The 26,968-nt window shown below is 37.1% G+C and overlaps 1 protein-coding gene across 4 annotated transcripts in view; it reads right to left on the minus strand.

Moving 5' to 3' along the window:
* Positions 1–1,948: 1,948 nt before the first annotated feature.
* The window catches only part of bnc2.S (basonuclin 2 S homeolog), a 355,235-nt gene continuing 330,215 nt past the window's right edge, over positions 1,949–26,968 (minus strand). For 3 of the 4 annotated variants that reach the window (XM_018243745.2, XM_018243744.2, XM_018243746.2), the window contains one exon: positions 1,949–5,650. In XM_018243745.2, coding sequence (XP_018099234.1) covers positions 5,002–5,650 — 649 coding nt within the window. In that variant the 3' untranslated portion in view covers positions 1,949–5,001. Of the gene's footprint in view, positions 5,651–14,924; positions 14,993–26,968 lie in introns of all 4 variants that reach the window. The other variant, XM_018243747.2, reaches the window with a different exon arrangement.

Here is a 26,968-nt window from a genome sequence, read left to right on the forward strand (position 1 = left end):
TCGTTCGAACGATTGTAAGCATTCGATCGAATGAAAATGCTTCGATCATTCGATTCGAATGAAAATCGTTCGATCGAACGATTAAAATCCTTCGATCGTTCGAATCGAACGATTTTAGCGGGTGTTCGAAGTTAGCAAACTGTTCGCGAACGTTCGCATTTTTTGCCGGTGTTCGCGAACACCAAATCGGCAGTTCGCTACATCCCTAGTGAGGAGTGCACTGGTATCTAGAGTGCTGAATGAAAAGTAACTGACTGTCCCGCCTCTATGCCGTAAGTATAGAGGCAGGGCAGGCAATATATAATTGACAGCTTAGATTTTTAAATTCCTTTATAACAAGTATGGATGTTTAAATTGAAAAATCATTTGAATTTCAGCAAAAAAAGAACTTTTATTATACAGTTTTTTATGCGTGGGTGACAGGTCCCCTTTAGTATATATTTTACTATATATTATATTTTTAAGTAACTAGTTGTATTACTATTTGGGAAGTGCTAAACCTAAATATAACTTAAAAGGTGCAGAACAAATTCCATTCTGAGTTGCTCCACCTAAGGATACACATACAGTACCACATCCTGTTAATGAATAAATGGAAATTTCAAATTATAAGACTTCAATGGTCCTTTAAATAGACTGCTGTTTGAAAGCAAGCATCTGATTTATGATATTTATTTAGCAGACCTAGAGAAAATGTTGCAATTATTATGATATTACCTCATATGACTTAAGAGTTACCATATTACACCTGTGTCTGCCAGTAGCAGACTTTTTCTTTGCTTGGCCTGAAATACTACCCCCAAGCAGTATGGGTAGTAGGCTAGTATGTCTGGATTGAGAATATTTATTCAGGAAATACTGTTATTTTCCTATAAACATAACTTTCTCATAAACTTAAATGCAGGTTTGGCTTCAGTTGCTTAAATATCATTGCTGGTTGGGTGTATATTTTAGCCATGTAATTTACAAATGAATACTTTTGCTTTAAAAAATTATTTTTTCAATACGTTCATATTATGTTTACATACATTATAATACATATATAAGGAATGTTGAGTGTTACAGTGTTTATAAACAGGCCAAATTTTATGTTTTCAAACTGATGGTGGGGCTGAATGGTGAGAAAAGGCAAAAAAAAACCCCATTTATCCAGCCTCAATAGAGGTTGTCAGGACAGACCAACTGTGATGCTGCTGGATCCAAGGATTGTCTTAAGCTGCTACCCATAGATTCCTACACTAAGGGGGTTATTTATCAAAGTCCGAATTTAACTCAATATTTTCTGCTACAAACTCAGCTCGGGTTTTTTACATTTATTTATTATTACATTTTCCGGAAAATTTGCTTTGCAGGAAAATAAACCTGATTTTCATGAATTTTTCAGACTTTTTCATCTGAATTTCACGATTGTTTTGTAATTTTCACATGAAAACTCCGAAAACTTTGGGGAATTGCCCGAAACCCAGCGCACATCAAAAAATCATTGGGACTTCTCCCATTGACTTATATGCAACCTCGACAGGTCTGAGATGCCGGATTTTCAGATTCGGACTTTTCCATTCTCAGGGTTTAATAAATTCCAAAAAATTCGTGATTTTTTAAAAGTCAGATTTTATAAAAAAAAATCGTCAAGCAGGTGGTAAGTTCAAAACCAGACAAAATAACCGACTAAATCCGTTTTTGTGTAGCTTATTAAGCCAGTGGATAATGCACATTTTAAAAATGCTTATTACACTGTGCTTATAACTCAAAGCCTCTTGTAAGAAAGCGAAAATCATAAAACCTTTGATCAGCGTAGAAACAAGCTGAATGGTAATAAAAACAGAATGTGTCTTTTCGCCGAACCTCTGATTTATCCAGACATGTAGAGGTTGAAAGAACACAGTTAAATAAATGCCAACAACCATCTCAAACCCATGTTTGTGAGTCAAAACATTGATGTACTTAATATCACCATTTTTTTCCTTTTATTATTAAAACATGTTTGTATCATACAGTGAAAACTGTGTCTTTGAGAAAATTGTTCATATTCTTTTTAAAAGATAATATTGCATTTCAGCTTTTGAAGGTCAGGCCAAGGGCAGTGTAACGGAATGTTATCACCAACACACGTACAATCTCGGCAAGAAGAGTACACTTTACTTAATCCGGTTGCAATTAAACAAACACATACAGTATACATGAACAGTATAAAAACTAAGCTGAATGCTATTCATTTGAACCGAGAGTAGTACTTAAAACTCAGTGACAATTTAAAAAAAAAAAAAAAAAGGTCATCAAAAAATTCCTCAGCTTTTCTCAGTAAACATTAGGGTCGGACATATGTAACGTTAAATTAAGAAAAAGTCTTTTTACTGATTTCACAAGTATTTTCAGTCTTTAATCACTATGCACCCAGAAAGAAACAAAAATGATCATTCCTTTTGGGCATTTTTCAAGAGTTCTTTGCTAACAAAGCAAGGTTTTAGCAATCAGTGTCAATGTAAATACTGTCTTGTCTGCTAGCAATGCATATGTTTTGAATCCATAACAAGTGCTCTGTACAATACATCAAATAAGAGCAAAAAGTAAAAATAAAACAATTAGGATGCATATAATAAACTCCTTTGGCAAACATGAGACATTTGCTTAAACACTTAAAAAAAATGAAGGCATGGATAATTATAACATATAATGCTGTAACCTAAAAACATGACATTCAGATGCAGAAAGATACTGTAATACACAAGAAACTTTATAAGCTCATATTGTATATCGAGGTATCATGTGGAAAACAGGCTGAAAGAGGCTACAACATTTATAAAAAAAAAAAAAAAATCTCTAGGTTTGGCAGAATGGTGAACTTGTGTAAATATCCTTCTGCTTGTACAGTTGGTGGTCTTGCAAGCAGGAATTGTGGCTTACCAGCTCAGTCGAAATGCGTAAACACCGGAAACAAATATAAAGGTTTTCAGAAAGTGCCTTGCGCTTTGTAATATATTTCTAAGTGTTGTTTTCTGTAAAATCCCTCAGGAAATCTAGAAACATTTATATACTGATATACTTCCTTTTTAATTTCCCACTGCAGACAGGAATGTTTCCATCTGAGGTCAAGCATGTGCCTTCATCATCATTATGAGCATTTCTGGTCTGTGTGTCCTGATGTGGGGATCAATGGAAGAGCAGTAAGGTCACAAGGCCCTGCTAACCACAGCTGGATCTATTACAATCTCTACCCAATGTAAGGGCCATGTAACATAATCTATTTTACCTGATGTGAAAATGCAGGTAAAGCTCTTTAACAGGCGAGAGCCTGTTTAGTCAGCTAATTATTCCAGTTATGAGGCCTGTTAGCTATAACTAGCACTGCCTGAGCCCATTAAATAACCAGTATTGAGTCTAAGTTCAACTTTCTTGCATTCAATGACTTGTACCTCGTTAAAAGTTGTTTGGAATGTTGTTGTCCCATAAAATATACGTCTATTAATTATAATTTAAGAGTGATTTGCTTTCTTTAATTGACCTATTAAGCTACATCCTTCAATGTTATTATAGCAGCTTACTGAGAATTTTCCAAGCTAGAAACTGTCATCCTATATTAAGGATAATTGTGTTAAAAATGTCAGTTCTACACAGGTAGAAGCCATAAAATTATGATAAATCATGCGCCGATTGAAAAATCTTTTTCTAACTGTGTGGCTGTATACAGTCGTCAGCTGACAACACCCCATTATCACTGTACTTGATGGGATATGAAGAAATATTATTTATGTCTACATGGGTTGGCCACAGTATACAAATAAACACAATACAAGTCATAATGATGTTGCAGTACTCCATCCCAGACCTTATTGATTTCATAACATCAAGTGCTCCACCTACTATGTGTGGCCCCAAATTCTAACTGTGCAATATGAATATGAGCATTTTCTGGATTCCAGATAAAAAAAAATCATTTTATTTTACTGTAAGTTATTTTTCTGTAATACTTAAGTTTATCTTTTTCTGGAGGCTGACAAAATATGGCTTGCAGCTTAACAGCATTTTTATGAAATTCACTTGACATGTGCAAACTTGGCAGTTTTCCTCTCTAGTATTTTGCAAAACTCTGTTAATACTTTTATTTTTATTTGGCAACCATGCCCTTTCACTGACCTGTCCTCTTTAGCCAAAGCATCTACAGTGAATGGCTTGAGCTACTTCAGTACCTTAAGCAGTATTATGGTGCCTGGTGGGAATGTCCTTTGACACTGAAGGGTAAAAAAAAGAAGGATAGGACTACATAGTGTTTGGAGAACAAAGTGCATGACTGCTTTTACACAAATAATTTTAAATGACAAAAGAAAATATCAATTCATTGTTAGTGCTGTAACCGTGCAACACCGGGGTAAATCTAGATTTAGAAGGTAGTTAAAAACATGGATGTGTTTTCGGGGGTTTGTGTTGCAAAATGTGCATTAAAGCGAAAACAAATGACAAAAGCTAAAAAGTATCTATTTTACTGCATACAATTTGGATGGAGTTGCAAAAAGGGACCCTAGCTCCACAACCACCGAGACAATTGTTAATTAATGTCCACCCATTGTAGCTTCATATTTACAGGTGGACCTGCCATGCTTGTTTGAGTCTTCCCCCAGAATACACACTGACCTGTGGAAAACAAGTCTTGGATTTTTTTTTTTGACATTTTGTATTTTCTTTTGCAAGCAACAGTCACTGGTATATTAAGACACTATCTCTGGAGATAAACAAGGACTTCATTCCATAACAAAATGGGTTGTTTGTTGTGATTTTTTTTTTCATGTAGTCCTCTTGAGGGTAATTTCATCCCCAATTGAAAATAAAAAAGCACCTAGTGTTTTTTTTTTTACCTTTTAGTTAAAAAAGAATATATATCTAGATTTTTATATATAGATATACAACATACATATACATTTTAATATATGTACGTTTATATATAAATATAGAGCAGTTCAGGTGTGTGCCCTGCCAGAGATGGGATTTGCAGTGTCCATCTGGAAACTATTCCACAGAATGAAAAGGAATGTTTTTATGGAGGTTAGGATTCTGACTGTGCCTGTTACGGCTGCGTACGGAAGAGAACATCATGTTGCACCCCAAAATTTTGCACTTGTGCATTTCTCGTAAGTGCACAGTCTTGTAATGTACCCGCAGAGTCCCTTTGTTGCTGTACATTTTGTGACAAATGTTGCACATTATCCCACCATTGCTCACAGCAGAGCTGTAGTACATGGAAGGTTCCATTCCATCACATCCTTGTCCAGTGACATGTGGACCAGCATCAGCTTTGTAAGATGACTCCTCACTGTCACTTGCCCCATCTATGTCATCCAAGAGAATGCCCTCATCACTGCCAACATCAGACTCCCTAGAGGAATGAATGCTGCTGCTGGACTGGACGCTGGATGCCGTGCTTAAATCTAAGACCATGTAGTCGTCTGCTAGGCTTCGTCCATAGCCATTGATGTGGGAATCCTCTGTTCCGACTGGAGATGTAGTTTCTTCTCTAATATCTAGCCCCAAGGGATGCTGACCACCATAGATCTTTGCCAAGAACTCATCACGGAGTGCAGGCTGAGAGGAGTCCAGCCCCATCTCGTCCAGTTCTTTAGTCAACAATTTGCGATGGAGATTAATGTTGGAACTGTGTCTAAAAATAATAAACAAAAATGTAAATTAAAAAAAAAAAAGAAAACCAGATACAAACATTACAACTTTATTAACCTAGTGTCTGCTGCAAATCTCAACATTTACCTCACTGGCTATCAAGTACCTGACTAATAGCATTGCAGAAACAATACAGGCAACATGCAACACAACACAACAAGATCAAAGAGGTTATAGCAGAACACATTAGACAAATTGTTTACAACAATTATACATACAGCATAGGAACTGTATGAGTGGCCCTAGAATACAACACCTCTTTTCCCTTTTAAACCTCTTTATAATCAACATATGGGAAGTTGTTGTTATGAAGCTGATGTAGTACTTCTGCTATCCTCAGCTCTGAAATATTCTATTCTATCTATATATTGAAAAAGGCCCTAATGTGGGCCGTAACATTGGATATGCATTGAAAACACATTTAATTCACAACAAATTGAGTGTGGGTCCTTCTGCTAATATAAATATATATATATATATATATATATATATATATATATATATATATATATATATATATATATATATATATATATATATATATATATATTCTTAACTTTTACCTAACTTTAACAGTACTGTTATCTATTAGCTCTTAATTGTAACTATAAATATGTGGATTGTTTCATTACATATTTCATTACAGAACCTATTTATTTGTTTTGTGTTAAAAAAAAATGTGTTGCACTGTTTAATGCCTATAGATGCATCAATATATACATGTACAATCATTTTGTTCCTACTCAACTCAATGCTTGAGTTGCATATTTAGAAATGACAGCACCCATTTAGAAGGATCCATTTATGGGATTGATATCGCCATTACTAGATTTCCATTTTTATGTATATGGGACTTTATTATTGATTATTTATTACATTTAAATGTATGTATTTAAGTATGGGTATAGGACCTGTTATCCAGAATGATTGGGGCCTGGGCTATTCCAGATAAGGGGTCTTTCCATAATTTGGATCACCATACGTTGAGTTAAGAATCATTAATACATTAGTTAACCCCAATAGGATTGTTTTGCTTCCAATAAGGATTAATTATATCTTAGTTTGGATCAAGGACAAGTTACTGTTTTACTATTACAGAGAAAGGGGAAATATTGGATTATATGATTAAAATGGATGACATTCCTGTAATTCATAGCTTTCTGGATAACAAGATTCTAGATAACAGATCCTATCCCTGTATATACAGTACCACTGCATTCTGTAATCACTATTTCACAATCACAATTTTTGGGGGATTTGTTCAGATATGCTCTTTTTGGGAACTTTTGAATTCTTAGGGTTTCACTGTTTTAAAATTAGAGTTTTCTCTGGTCAGTAACACTGCAACTTACTGTCAAGCACATGGAGAATAAATTCACACTTGTGTATGGAATGTATGCTCCCAGATGGACATGCTTTGCAGAGACGACTTGTGAAAACATAACATTCTGTGATTGCTGCTCTGGGAAAAGGGACTTCTCCTTTATTCTGTTTTCGATCACAGCAGTGGAAAGAAAAGCCTACGATCTAATTAGTATGTGCAGTCGTCTCCAATTTGTCAGCCCAGACTACATGCAGAAATGCACAGGCCAGATCTGTTGAGCAGTGTCCCTCTTCCTCTGTCAGCACAAAAACTGACTTCTGTTAATATAATTACATTGACTTTTATTCAATTAAGTGCCATCTCTTGCTTAAAGGGAAGGGGGGGGAGAAAAAAACGACTATGTCAATTGATTCAGGTGTAACACAATAATAAAGATGAACTCATGGCACTGCATTAGCTCTGCTCCTCATAACTTAGTGACAAGAGTTCATTCATAGAAGTCGATTTCCATTATGGCACCTCGCTTGAAAAAGAATTGATTTGCCAAGCTCTAGTCACTTCATAATCTATTGCACTTTTGTTAAATAATGTAACAAAATAACATATTCAAAAAATAATAATATCTGATGCACAAATTTTAATGGAAGAAGTAGGGTCTAGTTGTTTTAATAATGTACTGGTTTCCCCTAAATGGAGAATTAGGATTTTGTATAAATATCTATTTATAGTGTGTAAGAATGCTGAATAAAGCTGTTAACCTTGTTTAGAAATTGACAGTTAGTAGGGGGTAGTTTAGCATATAATTAACTTTTAGTACAAATTTGCTTTTGTCGTTTTTTTGTATTGCGTTTTTCAAGTTTTTATGTGCTTTTTTTTTTTTGCACTCTGGAATTTCAGCAACATCTTGTTAATAACGATGCAGAGGTTTAAATAACAGACTGAAGGATGAATAGCAAAAGGATAAGTACAAAGGTAAGAATTAAATCATAGACTCAGAAACACCCAGTTGTTTGGTTACATTCCAAATTGCAAACTAGAAAGAGGTAAAATAGACAGGCAACTAATGCAAAAGCTATAAAAATGCAAAATAAATCCAGGTATGGAATCCATGATCCGGAAAGCTCAGAATTAACGAATGGTCATCTCCCATAGGGGCAAATTCACTAAGAATCGAAGTTGCGCCAGGCGCAACTTCGCCGCTCTTCGCCGCACTTCGCCAGCGCTCCACAAATTCACTAAAATGCGAAGTTGCGCTCAGGGGTAGCGTAAGTTTGCGAAGTTGCGCTAGCGTTAATTCGCTATATAAAGTGAAGTTGCGCTAGCGAAGGCTAATTTGCATACGGCGCGAAATTCAAATTTCAATGGAGGAACACGTATCTGCACTACAAATGCCTAGAAAACCTTCAAATCTGGAAATAAAAATTTTATTTTGCCCTACACATGTGCCCACTGTCTAGGTAAGTTGCCATGAGTCAGGAAAAGTAGGGGGGAGGAAGGGGAGCCCCAAAAAAATTTTGATCTTTTTCAGCCTATCAGCCATCATGTAGAAAACACGCCAGCGTTTTTTGGGACTTAGAAAAAATTTTGACTTTTTTTTTAAACAATCCCTATCTACTCTATTGCGCTTCGCCAGGTCTGAGGTGGAGAAGCAAGTCTAGCGTAAAAGATAGCGTTCGCTACACTGCGCAAGTTAGTGAATTTGCGTAGTTTCGTCGCTAGCGAAAATTCGCCTGGCGTAAGGTTGCGAAGTAACACTAGCGAAACTACGCCAGCGTTCGTTAGTGAATTTGCGCAGTTGCGAAAATGCCGAACGCTAGCGAAAAAACGCTAGCGTTCGGCGCTTCGCGCCTTAGTGAATTTGCCCCATAGACTCCATTTTATCCAAATAATCCAATTGTTCTTTCCTTTTTCTCTGTAATTATTAATCAGTACCTTGTACAGGTATGGGATCCGTTATCCGGAAAGCCAGAAAACTCAGAATTACAGGAAGGCCATCTCCCATGGACTCCATTTTAATGAAATAATTAAGATTTTTTTAAAATTCTGTAATAAAGAAACAGTACCTTGTATTTGATCCTAACTAACAAATAATTACTCCTTATTAAAGACAAAACAATCATATTGGGTTTATTTAATTATAAATAAATTATTAAGCAGACAAGGTATGGAGATCCTAATTGCAGAAAGATCCCTTATCCAGAAAACTCCAGGTCCCAAGCATTCTGGATAATAAATCCCATACCTGTACTTGATCCAAAGATATAATTAATCCTTACTGGAAGCAAAACCAGCCTACATGACTTTTTTGTAGACTTAAGGTATGACGATCTGAATTACGGAAAGATACATTATCTGGAAAAATAAACCCAGGTCCCGAGCATTCTGGATTAAAGGTCCCATCCCTGTATTTTTTCTATACATAAAAAATATTTTGAACTGCACATAGCCATAAAAAGAGGTATTGGAAATTGTTTGTCAAATTGTAGCGGGCATTTGATTATACTTTAATTCTTTAAAACCCAATTGGACTTCAAAGTCAGAAGATCCTATGGCCCATGGTGCATATGTTGTTTTGACCACAGCTAAGCTTTGCAGTGTAATAGGCAACATCTATGTATTGTACCATTAGCCTTAAAACAACCTCTAATTTCTAGAAAACTGTTAGCAAATATGTCATGGCATTTGAAATATTTCTGTTGAAACGTCTTTTAAAAAAAAGCAAGAGGACTCTTATCATTGCCCCAGTGCAAGTGCAAAAGCATTAAGGGGCTTTTCTTAGTGTCTGGATGATTCACGAGCTAGTGGGGTGTTCCATGGAATTGCCCATTTGTGTGCCACCCCCCACTTTCTCTAAATGCAATAGTGCAGATTCACAGAGAAGGGCAGAGCTTTGTACTCTATTGTGAAAGCAGGGTGAAATTAAAAAATCTAAAAAAAGATATTTTATGCACTTTGCCACTAAAAGGTACATATGAATAACTTTATTTCAACCTGTACAATGTAAGAAAGGCAGAATAGTCAAGAAAGGGGACTGTAATGAATATATAGGGGTTATTTATTTCAAAGTTATGTGAATCTGTTTTCTCTTTAAATGCCACCTGTTGGCAAAAAATATTATCCCCAACCAAAGGTGAGGGCTAATAGAGCCCACACTCCGGTTGGTGTTAACAGCAGTTTTTGTTTTTTAAATTGCATAACACGCTTATGACTTCACATACATGCGCATAATGAGCAAGTTGCGGCATTTGCTCATTATGCGCATGCTTGTGCCCCAACATGCCCGCTCAATGCAGGTGTCCTAGTTCTGGTGGGGGCAATTGAAAAAAAAAATGACTGTTACCCCCCACCAGAGTGCAAGCTCTATTAGCCCACACCTTTGTTGGGGAATAATATTCTTTGGCAACGGGTGCCCTTTAAGGTAACTTCTAGGAAAGTATACCCCCTTTGTTTTATTCAACTGAAAGAGCTCTGAAAGGTCATACATATATTGAGATTTGCCCTCTGCAAATTGGGACAAGTTTATTAAAAAAAGAAGATTTCGTTTTCCTGTCATTCTAAAATGGAAGACTTTTTGAAATGTATTAAAGTAAAAAGAGCTCTAAATTGAAACCTCTGTGTGTAACCTTAAGCAGACTAGTCTTAACCTATAACCACCCAAACCTATTACCACCCAAAGGACTAGTGGAGCCACAGCATAACAGTATTCAAAACAGTCAGTTGTATGTCTCACACTATATTATACTATAATGTGTTTCAAAAACATAAAAAGTAACTTTTTTGGTCACTGTCACCTTGAGCCTTAACTGTTTAAAGGACAACCAGCCAAAAGAGGGAGCTGTTGGGTGAAATGAAACTGTGTACATCAGACAAATGGGGTCTGCAAAGAAAGATTCCAGCACTCTGCTGTCACCAACTGAAACCTAAGATTCCCATTTGGTTAGAGGATTGGGGTAATATGGACCAATGCAAGTTAACACTGTCACACTGACCTGCCATAAGGCTGCTTGTTTTATTAAGATCAAAACTGCAGATATTTATAAATAATACATTCCTCCCTACAAACTTCTTGTTTGTGACGTGGACTTCGATTTAAATGTAAATGGCACATTCAGATGCTAGAAAGTAATGTATACAATATACTGTAGTATAGTAAGGCAAGGGTGTATTTGTATAAACTGCGGATACAATAGAGGGAAAACTGCAACACAGCATTACTATCCAATACATCTATCTTCCAAACTAGTCTAGCTACAACCAATATTAGCCTGGCTTAATGAGAGCTGCAATTCTGTTCTGCCCCAGCCTAATGAAGCATAAATCTGATTAATGAAATGGCCCCCTTATCAGTCTCTTTATTGTCACATAACCAATAGCAATCTGTTAATACAATTTAAAAACGGGATACGTAGGCAATATGTCAAAGGAACACATTTAGAACAAGCTGTTGTTATTTAAGTAAATCATTTCATCATTTTTTAGGGAGCGCTGATGGTTTCAAGTCAACAGCATTTATTTGATTCAGGGAACTCAGGTTTAAACGGAAATGAATGGCATCTTGATCATGAAAATACGATTCTTTCCTTTTTTTGAGTTTTTTGGACAATTACTAGCAACATTTTTGCATTAGAGATTTTCATTGTGTTTACACTTAATAAATCTCACATTTTTAGAGCTTTTAAGAAATATAGAAAAAACATATTTGTGGAAAAAATTGAAATACAATTGTTCGTAAATGGACTTGACTGTTTTGCCAACCTGTCTGTCCCTTCTCAACCTGTCAGTTTCTAATGCTAACGGACTATTGCTGCACAAAAATGGCAGCAGGAGGAACGGATGGTGTCAGATGGGTCTGTTAAAGCACTTGGCAAATAAAAGTATGGCAAAATTATAAATAGCATGCAAAGACAATGTTATGATTGATATAAAAAATTTTTATTTGTGTTGTCAGTATCTCTTTAAGTGTGTTTTATTTGTGATATACCTCATGTAATAAAAGGCTTTAAGTTGGCCTAGGTGCAGTAACCCACAGCAGCCAATCACTTACTAGTCACTTACTATGGTGTTGGTTGCTGTAGGTTACTGCTAATGTGAAAACTTGCCTTTTTATTGTACATATGGGGGGGGGGCACGCTGATGTTTCTTAAAAGCAGTTTATCACTGTAGTTCATAGCCCTGCACTTGCATATGAAAAATACTATATGCACTAAAGCCGCACACGGGGTGTCTACTAATTTACAACATAATTAATGTTGATTATTATGTTACCTTACAGCCTGCAATCAAACCGCACTAATAAAGATGGTTAGAGGTTATTTCATCACATAATAATGGAGCCAGCTAATAAACAAACTTTTTTTTTATAGGAATGATTTACAGTATATCATGAGCATGTTACCCGTTTCTAACCATGCCTTTACACATACTGTAGCTGTAAAGTCAAGCTTTTGTGGATGCTATCAGGAAATAAGCATTGAAATACTGAATATGCAGTGTAATAGAGAGATTGGGACAGAAACCATTGATCATTTTGGAGCTTTCCAAATACTTGGTCCTGGATTTAGCCAGGCACAGAAGGAAGAATAAGATTACACTTACTGGACTTTTGTGATATAGGGGCAAATTCACTAAGCGTCAATTCGCTAGCGTTGGTCATTTTCGTTACTTCGCAAATTCATTAACGAACGCTGGCGTTCATTCGCTAGTGTTACTTCGCACCCTTACGCCTGGCGAATTTGCGCAACGGACATAACTACGCAAATTCACTAATGCGCGCATTGTACTGAACGTTACCTTTTACGCTAGACTTCCTTCGCCACCACAGACCAGGCGAAACGCAATAGAGTAGATAGGGATTGCTTCAAAAAAAGCTAAAATTTTTTCTAAGTCCCAAAAAACGCTGGCGTTTTTGCATTTTTTATGGGTGATAGGCTGAAAAAGATCGAATTTTTTTTTGGGGCTCCCCTCCTTCCCCCCTACATTTCCTAACTCATGGCACCTTAACTATACAGTGGGCACATGTGTAGGGCCAACTAAAAATTTTATTTGATATTTTGAAGGTTTCCCAGGCATTTGTAGTGCTGCTACATATTCCTCTATTGAAATTTGAATTTGGCGCCATATGCAAATTAACCATCACTAGTGTAACTTCGCATCGCTTAGCGAATCAACGCTAGCGCAACTTCGCAACCTTACGCTACCCCTAATCGCAACTTCGGATTTTAGTGAATTTGCGGATCGCTAGCGAAACTACACCTGGCGAAGTGTGGCGAAGTGCGGCGAAGTTACGCCTGGCGCAACTACGAATCTTAGTGAATTTGCCCCATAGTGTGATCATTTATAGTGCAAAATTAAAATAAAAACAAAAAGTCAGTTTACTAAAATACCACAGATTTTCTAATTGTAAATTTTCTGGTGCACAACAAATTCTATCATTAAAATGATCAATGAATCATTATCATATATCATTACCATTAACATGAATTAGTTATCAATCTCTATTGCCATCTGGAGTGTCAGTTTTTAGCATTCTAGGTTCTCTGCTGGTGATTCTAATTGGGGAAGGACATATTGAATTTATTATTGGTGAATTAATTGATCATACATAAAATATTTCATACAGAAATATTTCTAGAAAAAGAGCTTTTGTTTCATTTTCCTGCTTGACAAAAACCTGTGGTGTTGCAGAGCTCACCATATGAAGAAAATACAGGTAGGACACACAAATATAGTATTGTATATTGATTTTTCATATCCAGAAATACTGAGACTTGAAACTGCAACAAATAAATTAAGAAAACACTACTATGCTCTACAGCCCACTCTAATAGGTCTCTGCCTTCCAGATGGACCAAAGCACACCTGCATACCCCCTGATGCAATGTTTTGTTTTAATATGTGTGCATGCAGTATGTTAACATAATATGCAACACAAAGTATGATGTCTAATTTAAATTAAGGATTATTATTAAATCATTTCCTTGTATTGGTCTTTTTCTACTACTATTACTGACAGTGAGTATGTCTTATGTTCTCCGTGTTAAGAAAATCTGAGTATAGCTGATTACAGCAATGAAAAAATATACTTCCTCTAAAAGAAAATAAAAAGATACATTTTCACAAATCCATCAATATTTTGGAGCCATATTAGTTTAATACGTGGTATGCAACACAAGGTTGTTTAAGGTCTCACATGGAGTTGCTGGATTGATAGTACATAAAAAGCTCATGGAATACAAGTCAGGTCTATTTATTTAATGAATTCAGATTCACATTATATGGCAGCTCAGAAATCAATGCATTCCGTATTCTGTAAATTTTAGAATTAGTCTCTTAGCATCAATTTCATCAACAGATGCTTAAAGCCCCAAAAGCTTAGCTTTTCAATAATTGACCAGAGCACACTGAGCAAGTGAATGAAACGGACTCTCAAAAGATGACCTTTCAAGATTCAAGATGGTGAGCTCTTATAAACAACTGGATAACTGCTGAAACTTTCTCCTGGTACAGTTAACATTTAAATACAGCATTTCTAGCCATGTTCATTTTGAAGGTGTAGTTCTTTAGACATTTAAACACCCCACGTCGAGTCATTGTCATCAGTGCATTATCTCTTAAACTTTAAAAATATAAAAAACCACTATATATATATATATATATATATACCGTATATATATATATATATATATATATATATATATATATATATATATATATATATATATATATATATATATATATATATATATACCGTATATATATATATATATATATATATATATACAGCCTTTTTATTCATTAGTTACTGATGGCAATGTCTTTGTTGGGGCTCCCGACTACTTTTTATGTTTAGTAATACACATATTTCATAGCCAAAACATACAGTACAGTAACCATAAAAATGAAAAGGGTTAATCTTATAAAAAAGAATATTTACCCAGTTACATTTCTAATTTTCCCACAGCCCCAATTGCTCCTTCATCCTCTGGGTGCAATCCGGATGCTCTGCATTAAAAACAAACAGAAACAAACCACACCCATAACTCTGGAAACATGTCCATATTTTTTTGTTTCAAAATACTTCTAGAAATGGAGCTGATCATAAAGTTTCTTAAACTTAGCATTCCTTTTCTTTTTTTTAAATTGTTAAGATCTCAGTTATGAAGTGCCAACACAAAACATATTTGGTATAATGAAGCAACATTCTCAAGTCACATGGCAGTGCAGCTACTGTATTATTTATGACACGACCATGAACAAAGTTTCATTGCAAAAAGCACTACTGCTCTACACAGCAGGGCCCATTTATTAACAAAGGTGCTAACCTGCACAAGTGCAGTTGCTAATAGCAACCGTTTAACATTGAACACTCTACTACAAGTTATATATATATATTCAATACAAAGATTTGGTTGGCTGATTTGTTTAACTGCAATGGTGCAGTTTAGCACTTATGTTTATAAATCACACCAGTGAGGTTTTAAATAATAATAAAACTTGGGCAGGTGTTTTAAACATGTATAAAAAACCTTAATATCTGTATTATGAAAATGCATATACTAATCCCAAGTGCAAAATGTAGCTTCATGGACTATGATATGTGAGCTGGGACACATAGCACTGGAGATTAGTTTATTCACTATGAGTGAATATGAAAAACAACATCATACTGGGGGAATTCATTAAGATGTATACATACTTATAAGGACTGTCATAAACCAGGGCGTATTTATAAAAGGTTGGAAAATATTCTTATTTTGATGCCTTTAGAAACATAATATGGGTGGAGGGGTCGCTTAGCTATTCATAAAGCATAAAATATTAGTACAAAGTAAACTAGTCATAAACTCGTCATCAATATTAAGATCTACTATATATATAAATATAAATATTAAAAACACAATGTCTTCATATAATTGAGTGCAGAAAAGAAGAAAGCCCATAGGATATAACTAAGAATACAGTTTTTTTTTAATTGATAATAGTTGACCAATGGACAGTTTTCATTTTTTAACCTCTTATGAATAAGCCCCATACAACTAATGTAAAATGGATCTACCCTTGTTTTACAAAAGTTTGTTAGAAGCAAGTCTGCCATATGCACGGCAGATAATATATACTATGGTATTTTCTCAACGATGTTGCAGTCCAAATGTGTGGTAAAACTTTTAATCCTGATGAATTCCACCCACAACAGAATCATAAGAAGACTGAGATATGGCTAAAAATACATGTAACTATCCTTATGAAACATGCAATCACAAACATGGAATTTTTTCAATTCATTGAGACATTAAGCATGGCAAGTGAAGAAAACATGAATTGCTGGCAGTATTTCATCACAAAGTGTTAACAGAGCAATAATATGCCTGTAATAAAAGCATAAGGTAGAAAGGGCTGAGAATGAGGTGCCAAATTAGAATACAGAGTCAGCCATTTAAATCCTTGTTAATAGGAAACAAATCATTCAGGCTGGTCACGGATACAGCTCCCTCATCAGTCAAATTAAACTTGAATATAAGCTCCAACCAGTCTCTTTTGGGGTTTGTATCATTTACTGCACAGTTACAGCATGCCTGTTATAATAACAAATAGGATCCATTCGGGGTCGACCATTTTTTATTATACATTAGAATTATACTTCATTGCTCAATTCACACTGAATTATGTTCAGCAAGTTCAAGATGGCAAGCAATGGAAACATACTTTCACAAGTGGTAGAGTAACACAGGGTCCATTTTTCTCCACTGTCTCTAATTTGATTTTGCCATAAAAATCATGCAGTAATCAGTTTTACTGTAAAAATGATTCCAAGAAAGGCAACTTGGAACATCTGTCGCCTACAGTTTCTACATAAAAAAAAGTTATGTCATAATTATGGAGTGCCACAACAGCTGGGGTAGTCGTGATGCCATTAGATTGATGGAACTGTAGGAAATCTATGAAACCAAATCTGTATTAATACTCCGTTTACACTGGCTGAGACCTTCCTGATATTAACAGGCTGTCAGCAGCTTTTGTAAAGGAGATCATATTCTAATGTGACCATCAAATTCATTTTCAGGATAGTGGTACTTAAAAAGGCTGGATTTTCTAAACTCCTGATTTACTGTTATAAACTGATATGACTGCTTTAAAGGTATACTGTCATGGGAAAAAAAATTTTTTTCAAAATGAATCAGTTAATAGTGCTGCTCCAGCAGAATTCTGCACTGAAATCCATTTCTCAAAAGAGCAAACAGATTTTTTTATATTCAATTTTGAAATCTGACATGGGGCTAGACATATTGTAAATTTCCCAGCTGCCCCAAGTCATGTGACTTGTGCTCTGATAAACTTCAATCACTCTTTACTGCTGTACTGCAAGTGATATCACCCCCCTCCCTTTTTCCCCCCAGCAGCCAAACAAAAGAACAATGGGAAGGTAACCAGATAGCAGCTCCCTAACACAAGATAACAGCTGCCTGGTAGATCTAAGAACAGCACTCAATAGTAAAAATACATGTCCCACTGAGACACATTCAGTTACATTGAGAAGGAAAAACAGCAGCCTGCCAGAAAGCATTTCTCTCCTGAAGTGCAGGCACACTTCACATGACTTGGGGAAGCTGGGAAATTGACAAAATGTCTAGCCCCATGTCAGATTTTAAAATTAAATATAAAAAAATCTGTTTGCTCTTTTGAGAAATGGATTTCAGCGCAGAATTGTGCTGGAACAGCACTATTAACTGATTCATTTTGATTTTTTTTTTCCCATGACAGTATCCCTTTAAAAGCAAGACAGGATTCCTAAGCCAAACAATTACCTTATTTTTATAGCATTTTATTGAAACAACTGCACACAACTTGCCCAATTCATATAAAAATACAGTTCAACCTAATAACACAGAAATTAGCAATATGTTTGCTGAAATTACATGAACCCTAATATTTGGACATGTTTTATAGGAACCATGCAAGCAATCAAAGACAACGGGGCAGATTTGTCAAAGTTCTTCACACAGACTGAATTATTTCCACTACAAGAACTTTTCTAATTACCCACTGGTTTTTTTTTTCAAATAAAAAAGAAGTTCTTCAGCTTTCATTTGGCAAAAAACATTTTACCAGTTCATCGAGGTCAAGCTTTTTTTTATAAGCTTTGAGTAAATGTAATACAAAGCAAGTCTATGGAAAAAACTCCATGCAACATAACATAATACTTTATATAAAACAAATCTCTGTAGGAAAGTGCAAAATGGATTCTATGACGCAGTATCCTTAGTTATGTATAATAAAGTGCCAAGTGCAACACACTTTACTGTGTTCATTTCGTGAAACCTGTTTAAAAAGTGACATAGACCATTTAGGTGAGTTAGACAAAGGATGATAAGTCCTACCCTATGTTTAAATTACCTTCTCATGTTATATGTTTCATTCGAGAAAAAATGCTAGAAAATAAAGTTTTCAAAATTTTTTAAAAATGTCGTTATGACCTTTAATAAATCTGCCCCAGATTATATTTACAGCTACATTTCCTTTGTGATTATTGTACAGCTGATGAGTCAGTTCATACACTGTTACCTTAGAAAGTTCATATTAGAATACAGAATACATAGTCTCAAGGCATTTGCAATTGATCCTCTTTTGCTATTTTTTTTAGTTTACTTTCTGTTATGGCTTTCTCTAAAAAATGAAAAAAAGCTACTTGGTTTCTTGGTAAGCGATGCCCAGTGCACAGATTTATGTCAATCTTTATAAGTCACAGATATCCATATAGGCAATATGCTCTGAAAATGAATATTCTTCTGTTTTATTTGACATACTTAAATAATGGAGAGCTACAGAAATAAAGAACTTTGAAGAGTTGTGCCAATGAGGAATTAGAATGTGTTCCTGCACACTGATTCTATATCACATTTGCAATATTCTCTTGTTCCTGACCACCAAAAAAAAAAAAAAAATTCATTAAAGGCTTTTCACAGGTTTAACAGTCTGGGACCACTAGAGAACTATTGCTTCTTTGCAGACGGATGGAGATAAGCGCTCAAATATAATTAACCTTCAATTCTCAATATGCAAACACCCATGCACAATGGGGGCAGTAGGCTCTTGTCTTTTGGGGAACATATAATAACTGAGGCAGATGGAGAGAGCCAGTCTGGTGAAAATAAAATGTTGATGGCTGTCATATTTTGGGGGTTATGATTAATGAGGCTAATAATATACATGATAACTGATACATACAGTTTATCATATTGCACTGTCTTCCTACATCCACAATAAACATGCTATCATTTACCTCTTTATTGAAGTCAGTGTTCCTCCGAAAGGAACATTCTAATTACTTGGTAATGTTTTATGTCTTAAACATTTTACAGCTCTGGACCCTGCCAACTGTTCTGTGTCTTTCTCTTGATTAATGACATTGTGTTTAATCAGAATTTAGAACCTCTTGAAGCATCTCTCTTGAGTGGAGTCTACAGTGCCAAAGCACTTACACTAACGAAGCAAGGCTATGGAAACACTACTGCACATCCCGTTCTTATATCATATGGGAATTTATTGTAATTAACACACATTTTGCTTATAACATCTTTATGCAATGTAGATGTGTGTTTATGTACAAAAAAAAAGGTAGATGCGTGTTTAATTCGATTTTACTCGAAATTCAAATGGGAGGTTATTCACTAAAAAAATTGAATTTCCAAAATTCAGACAAATAAACTTGGACGAATATTTCCGACCTGAAAACGCAAATTGAATTCTATTCGACTTTGGCTAAACTTGATTCGAGTTTTTTCTATGACAGAATGCTACTTACAGCATAAAAATGGTCAGTTGGCCTCTCCCATTAACTTATACATTAACTCAGCAGGTTTAAGGTGTCAAATAGTCTAATTTGGGCCAGTGTATGATAAATCGCAAAACTTGAATCGTGTTTTCTGAATGGCGTTTTGACCTAGAAAAACTTCAAAAAATTTGACATTTTCAATTTGACCATGATCGGCATATGTACTGAGTGACACTAATATCCTGAAGAGTCAGCAAAAATAACTTTAAGGCTTTTGGGGTAAGTACAATAGATTCTCACTTGGATAGAGATTGGGGTTTTTGCTGGGTGTTGGTGCAGTATGACATTAATTTATTTATTTCTTGAGCTACTGTAGTGTTACTTTGGTCTTACAGTTTGTTTAAGGATAATTTTCCTTTTGAAAGATGAGAGTTCACAAGGTTACATTTTTTAGCAGATTCCAATGTGACTGTATGTACAGTAAATGCCATATTTTGTATATTGAACATACTGAACCAGCCTAAAGGTTCAGCATCTTTATAGTAATAATGACCCAGGCCTTCAAAGTTGTCACATGAGTTTTCCATCTTGGATTGTGTTAGGAGTGTCTCAGACATGCACATTCTCAGTGTGCTTTGAGCTGTTTTTGAGAAGCTATGCTTAGGGGTTGTTGTAAATTATCAAGCAGAAAATTAGGTTTGTCTGTCATATACTGTACCCTGATGCTACAGGACTGATTATTAAATCCTAATGCTTATTGTGCTTTTTTTTTGAGCTGCCATGTGCCAATACTTATTTACTAATCAGCCTCAGCCTTATATTGTCACATTTATATTATATATTTTATCAATATATTGTGTCGGTCCCTAAGCTCAGTAACAAACAGCAGCATAGATCATGTGCAGTGAATCAGCAGAAAAGAAGACGGGGAGCTATTGGGGCATCTTTGGAGGCACAGATCTAAAGGGATGTGGGTTACCTTGGGCTGGTACAGAATATATAGATGTTTTTGTTGGTTTTTTTCCTCCTTTATGTGGATTTTTATGCCCCTGTCATCAATCATTCACTGTTGAAGTTAAATGTTTTTTTTAATACCATTACTGATCAGCTGAAATGGATGCTAATACAGCTTGGAGTGCTAATGTCAAGTCCTGGCAATAAAAATGACAGACTGCTGAATGAAAGAATATCAAGTTAAAGAATAGAGCAGTAGAGTTCCCTCCCTCTTTCAACTTGCCTTCCGGTCTCAATGGATTTAGGGCAAAAGAGCAGCCTATATAGTATATGACTATTAGATACAATTTTGTGAAACAATGGATAGGAAAGATAGGGATAATTATAACAACGTTATCCCATGTTATTGGCCAGAGACCAATAAACAAATGCATAACTGGAAATGTATGAAACAAGGCAGGGTCTTTTTTTGGTCTGGCAGAGAATAAATAGATCATTTGGTGGGGTAAACTACAAAATGAGCGTTATATTGTATAACAATCACAGCATGCTGTATATAATGCTTTGCATAAATATTCAGACCGTCTGGCCAATCCAATCCTACACTGAAACTTTATTCTATATGATTGTTTTACTTCAAAACACTGATCCCCAAAAATTATTTTTATTAGTTTTAAGTTAGCAAATAAATCAGTTTAAATAAACCTAGTAGGATTGTATTATTACCACTATGGATTTGTATCATCTTAGTTAGGGTTAGGTACAAAGTACAGTTTTATTATTACAGAGAAGAGGCCAAGTAATTAAAAAACAGAACTATTTATTTAAAATGGATTTAATGGGAGATGGCCTTCATGTACTGTAATTCAGCACTTTCTGGATACTGGGTTCGCTGGTAGGGGATCTAATACCTGTAAAATATATTAGCAGTGAACTATGTGTTCACTTTTGGAAAATATCAAATATCCTGAGAATTGAGGGGCTGTCCAATTGTTTTGCACAAGGAAGCATTTCCCATTTGAATGAGGTGATTCTATTCAGATAATGGATATAGGCTGGGTTATCTGGAGAACATTGAGGTGTCAAAAATATGGAGCAAATGTTACCTGTTGTCTTTACACATGGCTTTACCCATTTAGTACTCAGACTAATTGGAAGAAAAAAGCTTTCATTAGTTAAGATGCTCCAGCTAGTGAGGGAAAGTGCAAACCGGAGGCAGGTAACAAGCTTTTCATGATATCACCTCTGCTGTTAATATATGCAGTGGCTCATCTGATGCAGGATATGTTAATTCATTCCTGTGCACCTGTAGTATACAAAGGTAATCTGGCAGATCACAGAAGCTCTGTTTATCTCATATACAAATGAAAGCCTTCATATGGTTAATGCATACAATCACTTGTGTAGCAATCAAGGTGTTTAATTTATCAGCCTGAAATTTTTTTTAATCTAAATTATAATTTGATATACTGACATACAGTCATACACAGTAGAAACTAATTTGGCCATTTGAATCTGGAACAAACCAGCAAACTACTATATATAGTTCAGTACATCCACACTGTATGCTGCTCTAATAGGGCTCTCAGCAAATTAATACATCTCCTCAATAATGTGATTGAATGTCAACAAACCTTGGCAAATTTACAATAACTTGAAATAGATTATATATCAGGTCTCATCAGTTTCTGGTCATGTAATTTGTGGCTACAAAATGTTTAGGCAACTCCATGGAGAAGAAGGACAATATGTGCATGTTTAATAATGGGATACTGCCAGCAAGCAATGGACCACTTCAGCCCATAATTAACCCATTTAGATTTTTAAGGGAAGGGTATAATGACATGGAAGTGGCTACCCTTAAGATAAATATAAAATATATCAAAAATAAAAACTCAATTTCCTTTAACTACTCTAGCACATTCTTATAAAACAAATGTCCAAGCACACAATCATCGCTCTTTACAAAGTGCACACTACAGTTATCTACATGTTAAAGGGATACTGTCATGGGAAAACATGTTTTTTTCAAAATGCATCAGTTAATAGTGCTGGTCCAGCAGAATTCTCCACTGACATACATTTTTCAAAAGAGCAAACAGATTTTTTTTATATTCAATTTTGAAATCTGACATGGGGCTAGACATATTGTCAGTTTCCCAGCTGCCCCCAGTCATGTGACTTGTGCTCTGATAAACTTTAGTCACTCTTTACTGCTGTACTGCAAGTTGGAGTGATATCACCCCCTTCCTCTCCCCAGCAGTGTTACAAAAGAACAATGGGAAGGTAACCAGTTAGCAGCTCCCTAACACAAGAGAAAAGCTACTTGGTAGATCTAAAAACAACACTCAATAGTAAAAGCCAAGTCCCACTGAGACTGATTCAGTTACATTAAATAGGAGAAATAACAACCTGCCAGAAAGTAGTTCCATCCTAAAGTGCAGGCACAAGTCACATGACTGGGGCAACTGGGAAACTGTCAATATGTCAAGCCCCATGGCAGATTTAAAAATTAAATATAAAAAAATCTGTTTGCTCTTTTGAGAATTGGATTTCAGTGCAGAAGTCTGCTGGAGCAGCACTATTAACTGATGTGTTTTGAAAAAAACATGTTTTCTCATGACAGTATCCGTTTAACTAAAGGGTCCCTAAAACTATCCAGCTGTTCATTTAGAAGTCAGCAAGCCTTTCTTTCTTATACAGATGCCCAGAACTTTGTATTGTTGGCCAACCTACTAATTCAAGATTCCCTGGAATGGTTCTAAAGCAGAGTGATGTAGATAATCCTTTGTTGTTGTTTTTTTTTTTTTTTTTTTTTTTAAATTCTCCCTTCACTGTGGTTTTCATAGGTACTCTATAAAATACATATTCACAGTTTCTTACTAAGGATATTTGGAACTTTATCGATCTCATCTTGAAGATAAGGAAACATGAAAAAGTAAAACATTGGAAGGAAGACCTATGAAAAGATAACTAACATTGTGGTAGAATTCCCAATTTAAAATCTGAAGGCCACTGGATATTCTGAATTAAAGTGTACTATAAGGAACTGTACCTGTATTTATTGAAGCCTGTTTGTTCTATTAATATATTGTTCAACTGTACAGTGCTGCTTAATAGTTTTATTGAATGGGACCAATAGGATTATTATGTGGTTAGGCCATCAATTTACTATTTTCAAGCAATAAACTAAAACTATTTTCTTTTTTCCTCTTTAAGACAAAGACATGCAACAAAGCTACCTTGCACCACAAAAAAGGAGGAGGGGCAAGCAGCTATGGCCCACTAGCAAAAAAAATAATATTGAGATTTAGTTGGCTGAGAAAGGAAAGATGAAAAGAATACAGCGCTGCAAAATAGGCTGGTGCTATATAAATAAATGTTAATAATAATAATAGGGAGTAATTAATAGCAAGCTAATGGGAGGTAAAGGAGGAGAAAAGGTGGCCATGTAAAGAGTGGGTGAATTATGGCATATATGGAGAAAAAGACAGCACAACAACTCTGGGAAATGCAGGAAAAGTTCAGATAATGCAAAGCAGAGATGGTAAAATAACCCAAACCAAGCACAAAGTCACCCTCTATTCATAATCATATCACAGACCCCCTGTCACGATCGCCGCCCGGAGCAGGACCAGGAGCTCCGGGCGGCGCAGCTATCACTTCCGACGCCGCTCCCAAAATGGCGGCGCCCATGGCCGCCACGTGGGTAGCGGCGCCGGCGCAGAGACGCCTGCGCGCAAGTGCGCAGGCGCGAAGACGTCACAACGACGCGACGGACGCAGGCGCAGCGCGTCGGTCGCAGACGTGCTGACGCCGACGCAAGGGCGCCAAAAATCCCCTTTAAAAGGACGCCTGAGGCGCCAAGATGGCGCCCGAAAATAGGATCTTGTTCCTGAATAGATTCCTGGGTTCCCTGTTGCTGTTCCTGTTATCCCTGAGTATATTCTTGATTGATCTCTTGTTGTTGACCCCCTGCCTGGACTTTGGACTCTGCTTATATTCTGCCTGCCTTTTGACCTGTTGCCTGAACTCTATTACCCCTTCTGCTAAATCCCTGGATACCACGATCCTGATCCCTCCTGAGGGGCTTCCTCCTAAATCCGGACTACTCCCCAGAGGGAACTCCCGGTTCCCTGACATTATTTTCGGGCCATGGATTCCACTGAGGAAGCTCAGCCAGAAGCTCAGCCAGATTTCGGCAGGGCCTTTCGGGGCCTGCATTCCCGCATGGAGGCGTATGAAGCCCGGCAGAATTACGTGGGACTCACGCTGGAGGCGATCTTGGAAAAGCTCTCCTTGTTGACACCAGCGACCCCCCGGGCGGCACCTCCTCCGCAAGCGGCTGCTGCCATGGCTACCCAGCCCTCCACTTCTGGTCCTCATATTCCTGCTCCGCCTCTCTACGATGGCGATCCTCAAGCCTGTCGAGGATTCGTGAATCAGTGCCAGATTCGATTTGCCCTACACCCCACTGAATTTGACTCTGAACGTGCTAAGGTGGGGTTCGTGATTACTCGTCTGGCAGGGAAAGCTCTCGAGTGGGCATCTCCACACTGGGAGAAGCAGTCCCCACTGATGGATGACGCAGAAGCATTTCTCAAAGAATTTAAGATCGTCTTCGATGCTCCCGGCCGGGTGACTTCCGCTGCGTCCCGTCTGTTCCAAATCCGCCAAGGGAGTCGCAGTGTAGCGGAGTATGCTATTGAATTCCGTACACTTGCTGCTGAGACTCGTTGGAACAACGACGCATACCATACTGCATTTTATAATGGTCTCTCCCTTCGCATCAAAGATGACCTGGTCTCTCGTGAATTACCCACGCAAGTTGTAGACCTCATCGCCTTGGCTGTCAAGGTGGACACTCTTCTGAGAGAGCATCAAACCCTGAGAGTTCGTGTCAGGAAATTTCAACCCATGTTGGCACCTCGCTTCGAGAGGCCTCTCCTGCAGGCTTCTGTCACCTCTCCTGCCCAAGCATCCATTTCTCTTCAGGAAGAACCCATGCAAGTGGGAAGAACCCGCCTCACTGAACAAGAAAGACTCCGCAGACGGATGTCAGGCCTGTGTCTGTATTGTGGCGGACATTCCCACTTCGCTAATGCCTGTCCTGCAAAGGCTAAGAGTTTTGTACCCCGAGGTATGTCTATGGTAACTCATGTAGGGGGCACTACTCAAAAGTCTCGAGATAGGTCTCTGGGGAAGACTCAAGAAAACTCACACAGGTTTCTCCTTCCCTTCCAGATTCGTCTGACCGATAAGACCATCTTCGGGAATGCTTTCCTCGATTCCGGAGCCGGGGGTAACTTCATGGACGCTCTCTTTGCTAAGAACATGGGAATCCCCCTATTTCCTTTGCCTTCTCCCATGAGGATTGTCGCCATTGATGATAAATCCCTGGAGTCTGTACTCACGATGACCACTGGTGAACTATTTGTGCAGGTTGGGACCCTGCATAAAGAGAGACTTTCGTTTCTTATCATCTCTTGTCCCGATGTTCCTGTTGTTTTGGGTCTCCCCTGGCTGCGCCTGCACAATCCCACCATAGACTGGTCCACAGGGCAGGTCTCTCGTTGGAGCCCATTCTGCCTACAGCATTGCCTTCCTGCTAAACCCCTCAAGAAGGTAACTATTTCCTCAACCGAGTTAAAGTCTCTTCCCTCCTGTTATAAGGAATTCTCCGATGTGTTCTGTAAGAAGTCTGCGGAATTCCTTCCTCCACATCGCTCTTATGACTGTCCTGTCGAACTCCTGCCTGGAGCCATGCCCCCCAGAGGCCGCACTTACCCTCTCTCTCCTGCTGAGACTACTGCAATGAAGGAATACATCCAAGAAAATCTCCAGCGGGGGTTTATCCGCCCTTCTACCTCTCCTGCAGGGGCTGGCTTCTTCTTCGTGGAGAAGAAGGACGGAGGCCTTCGGCCATGCATAGACTACCGGGGCCTGAATAAAATCACTGTAAAAAACAGGTACCCTCTGCCCTTGATCGTAGAGCTCTTCGACCAGCTGAAGGGGGCGAAGATATTCTCTAAGTTGGATCTCCGAGGGGCGTACAATCTCATTCGCATCCGTGAGGGTGATGAATGGAAGACGGCTTTCAACACTCGTGATGGGCACTATGAATATCTCGTTATGCCCTTCGGCCTTTGCAATGCCCCTGCCGTCTTCCAGGAGTTTGTTAACGATGTGTTCCGGGATCTCCTAGGAAGGTTCGTAGTCGTATACCTGGACGACATCCTGATCTTTTCTAAAGA

This window comes from Xenopus laevis, chromosome 1S, assembly GCF_017654675.1.
Source record: "Xenopus laevis strain J_2021 chromosome 1S, Xenopus_laevis_v10.1, whole genome shotgun sequence".
Taxonomy (NCBI): Eukaryota; Metazoa; Chordata; class Amphibia; order Anura; family Pipidae; genus Xenopus; species Xenopus laevis.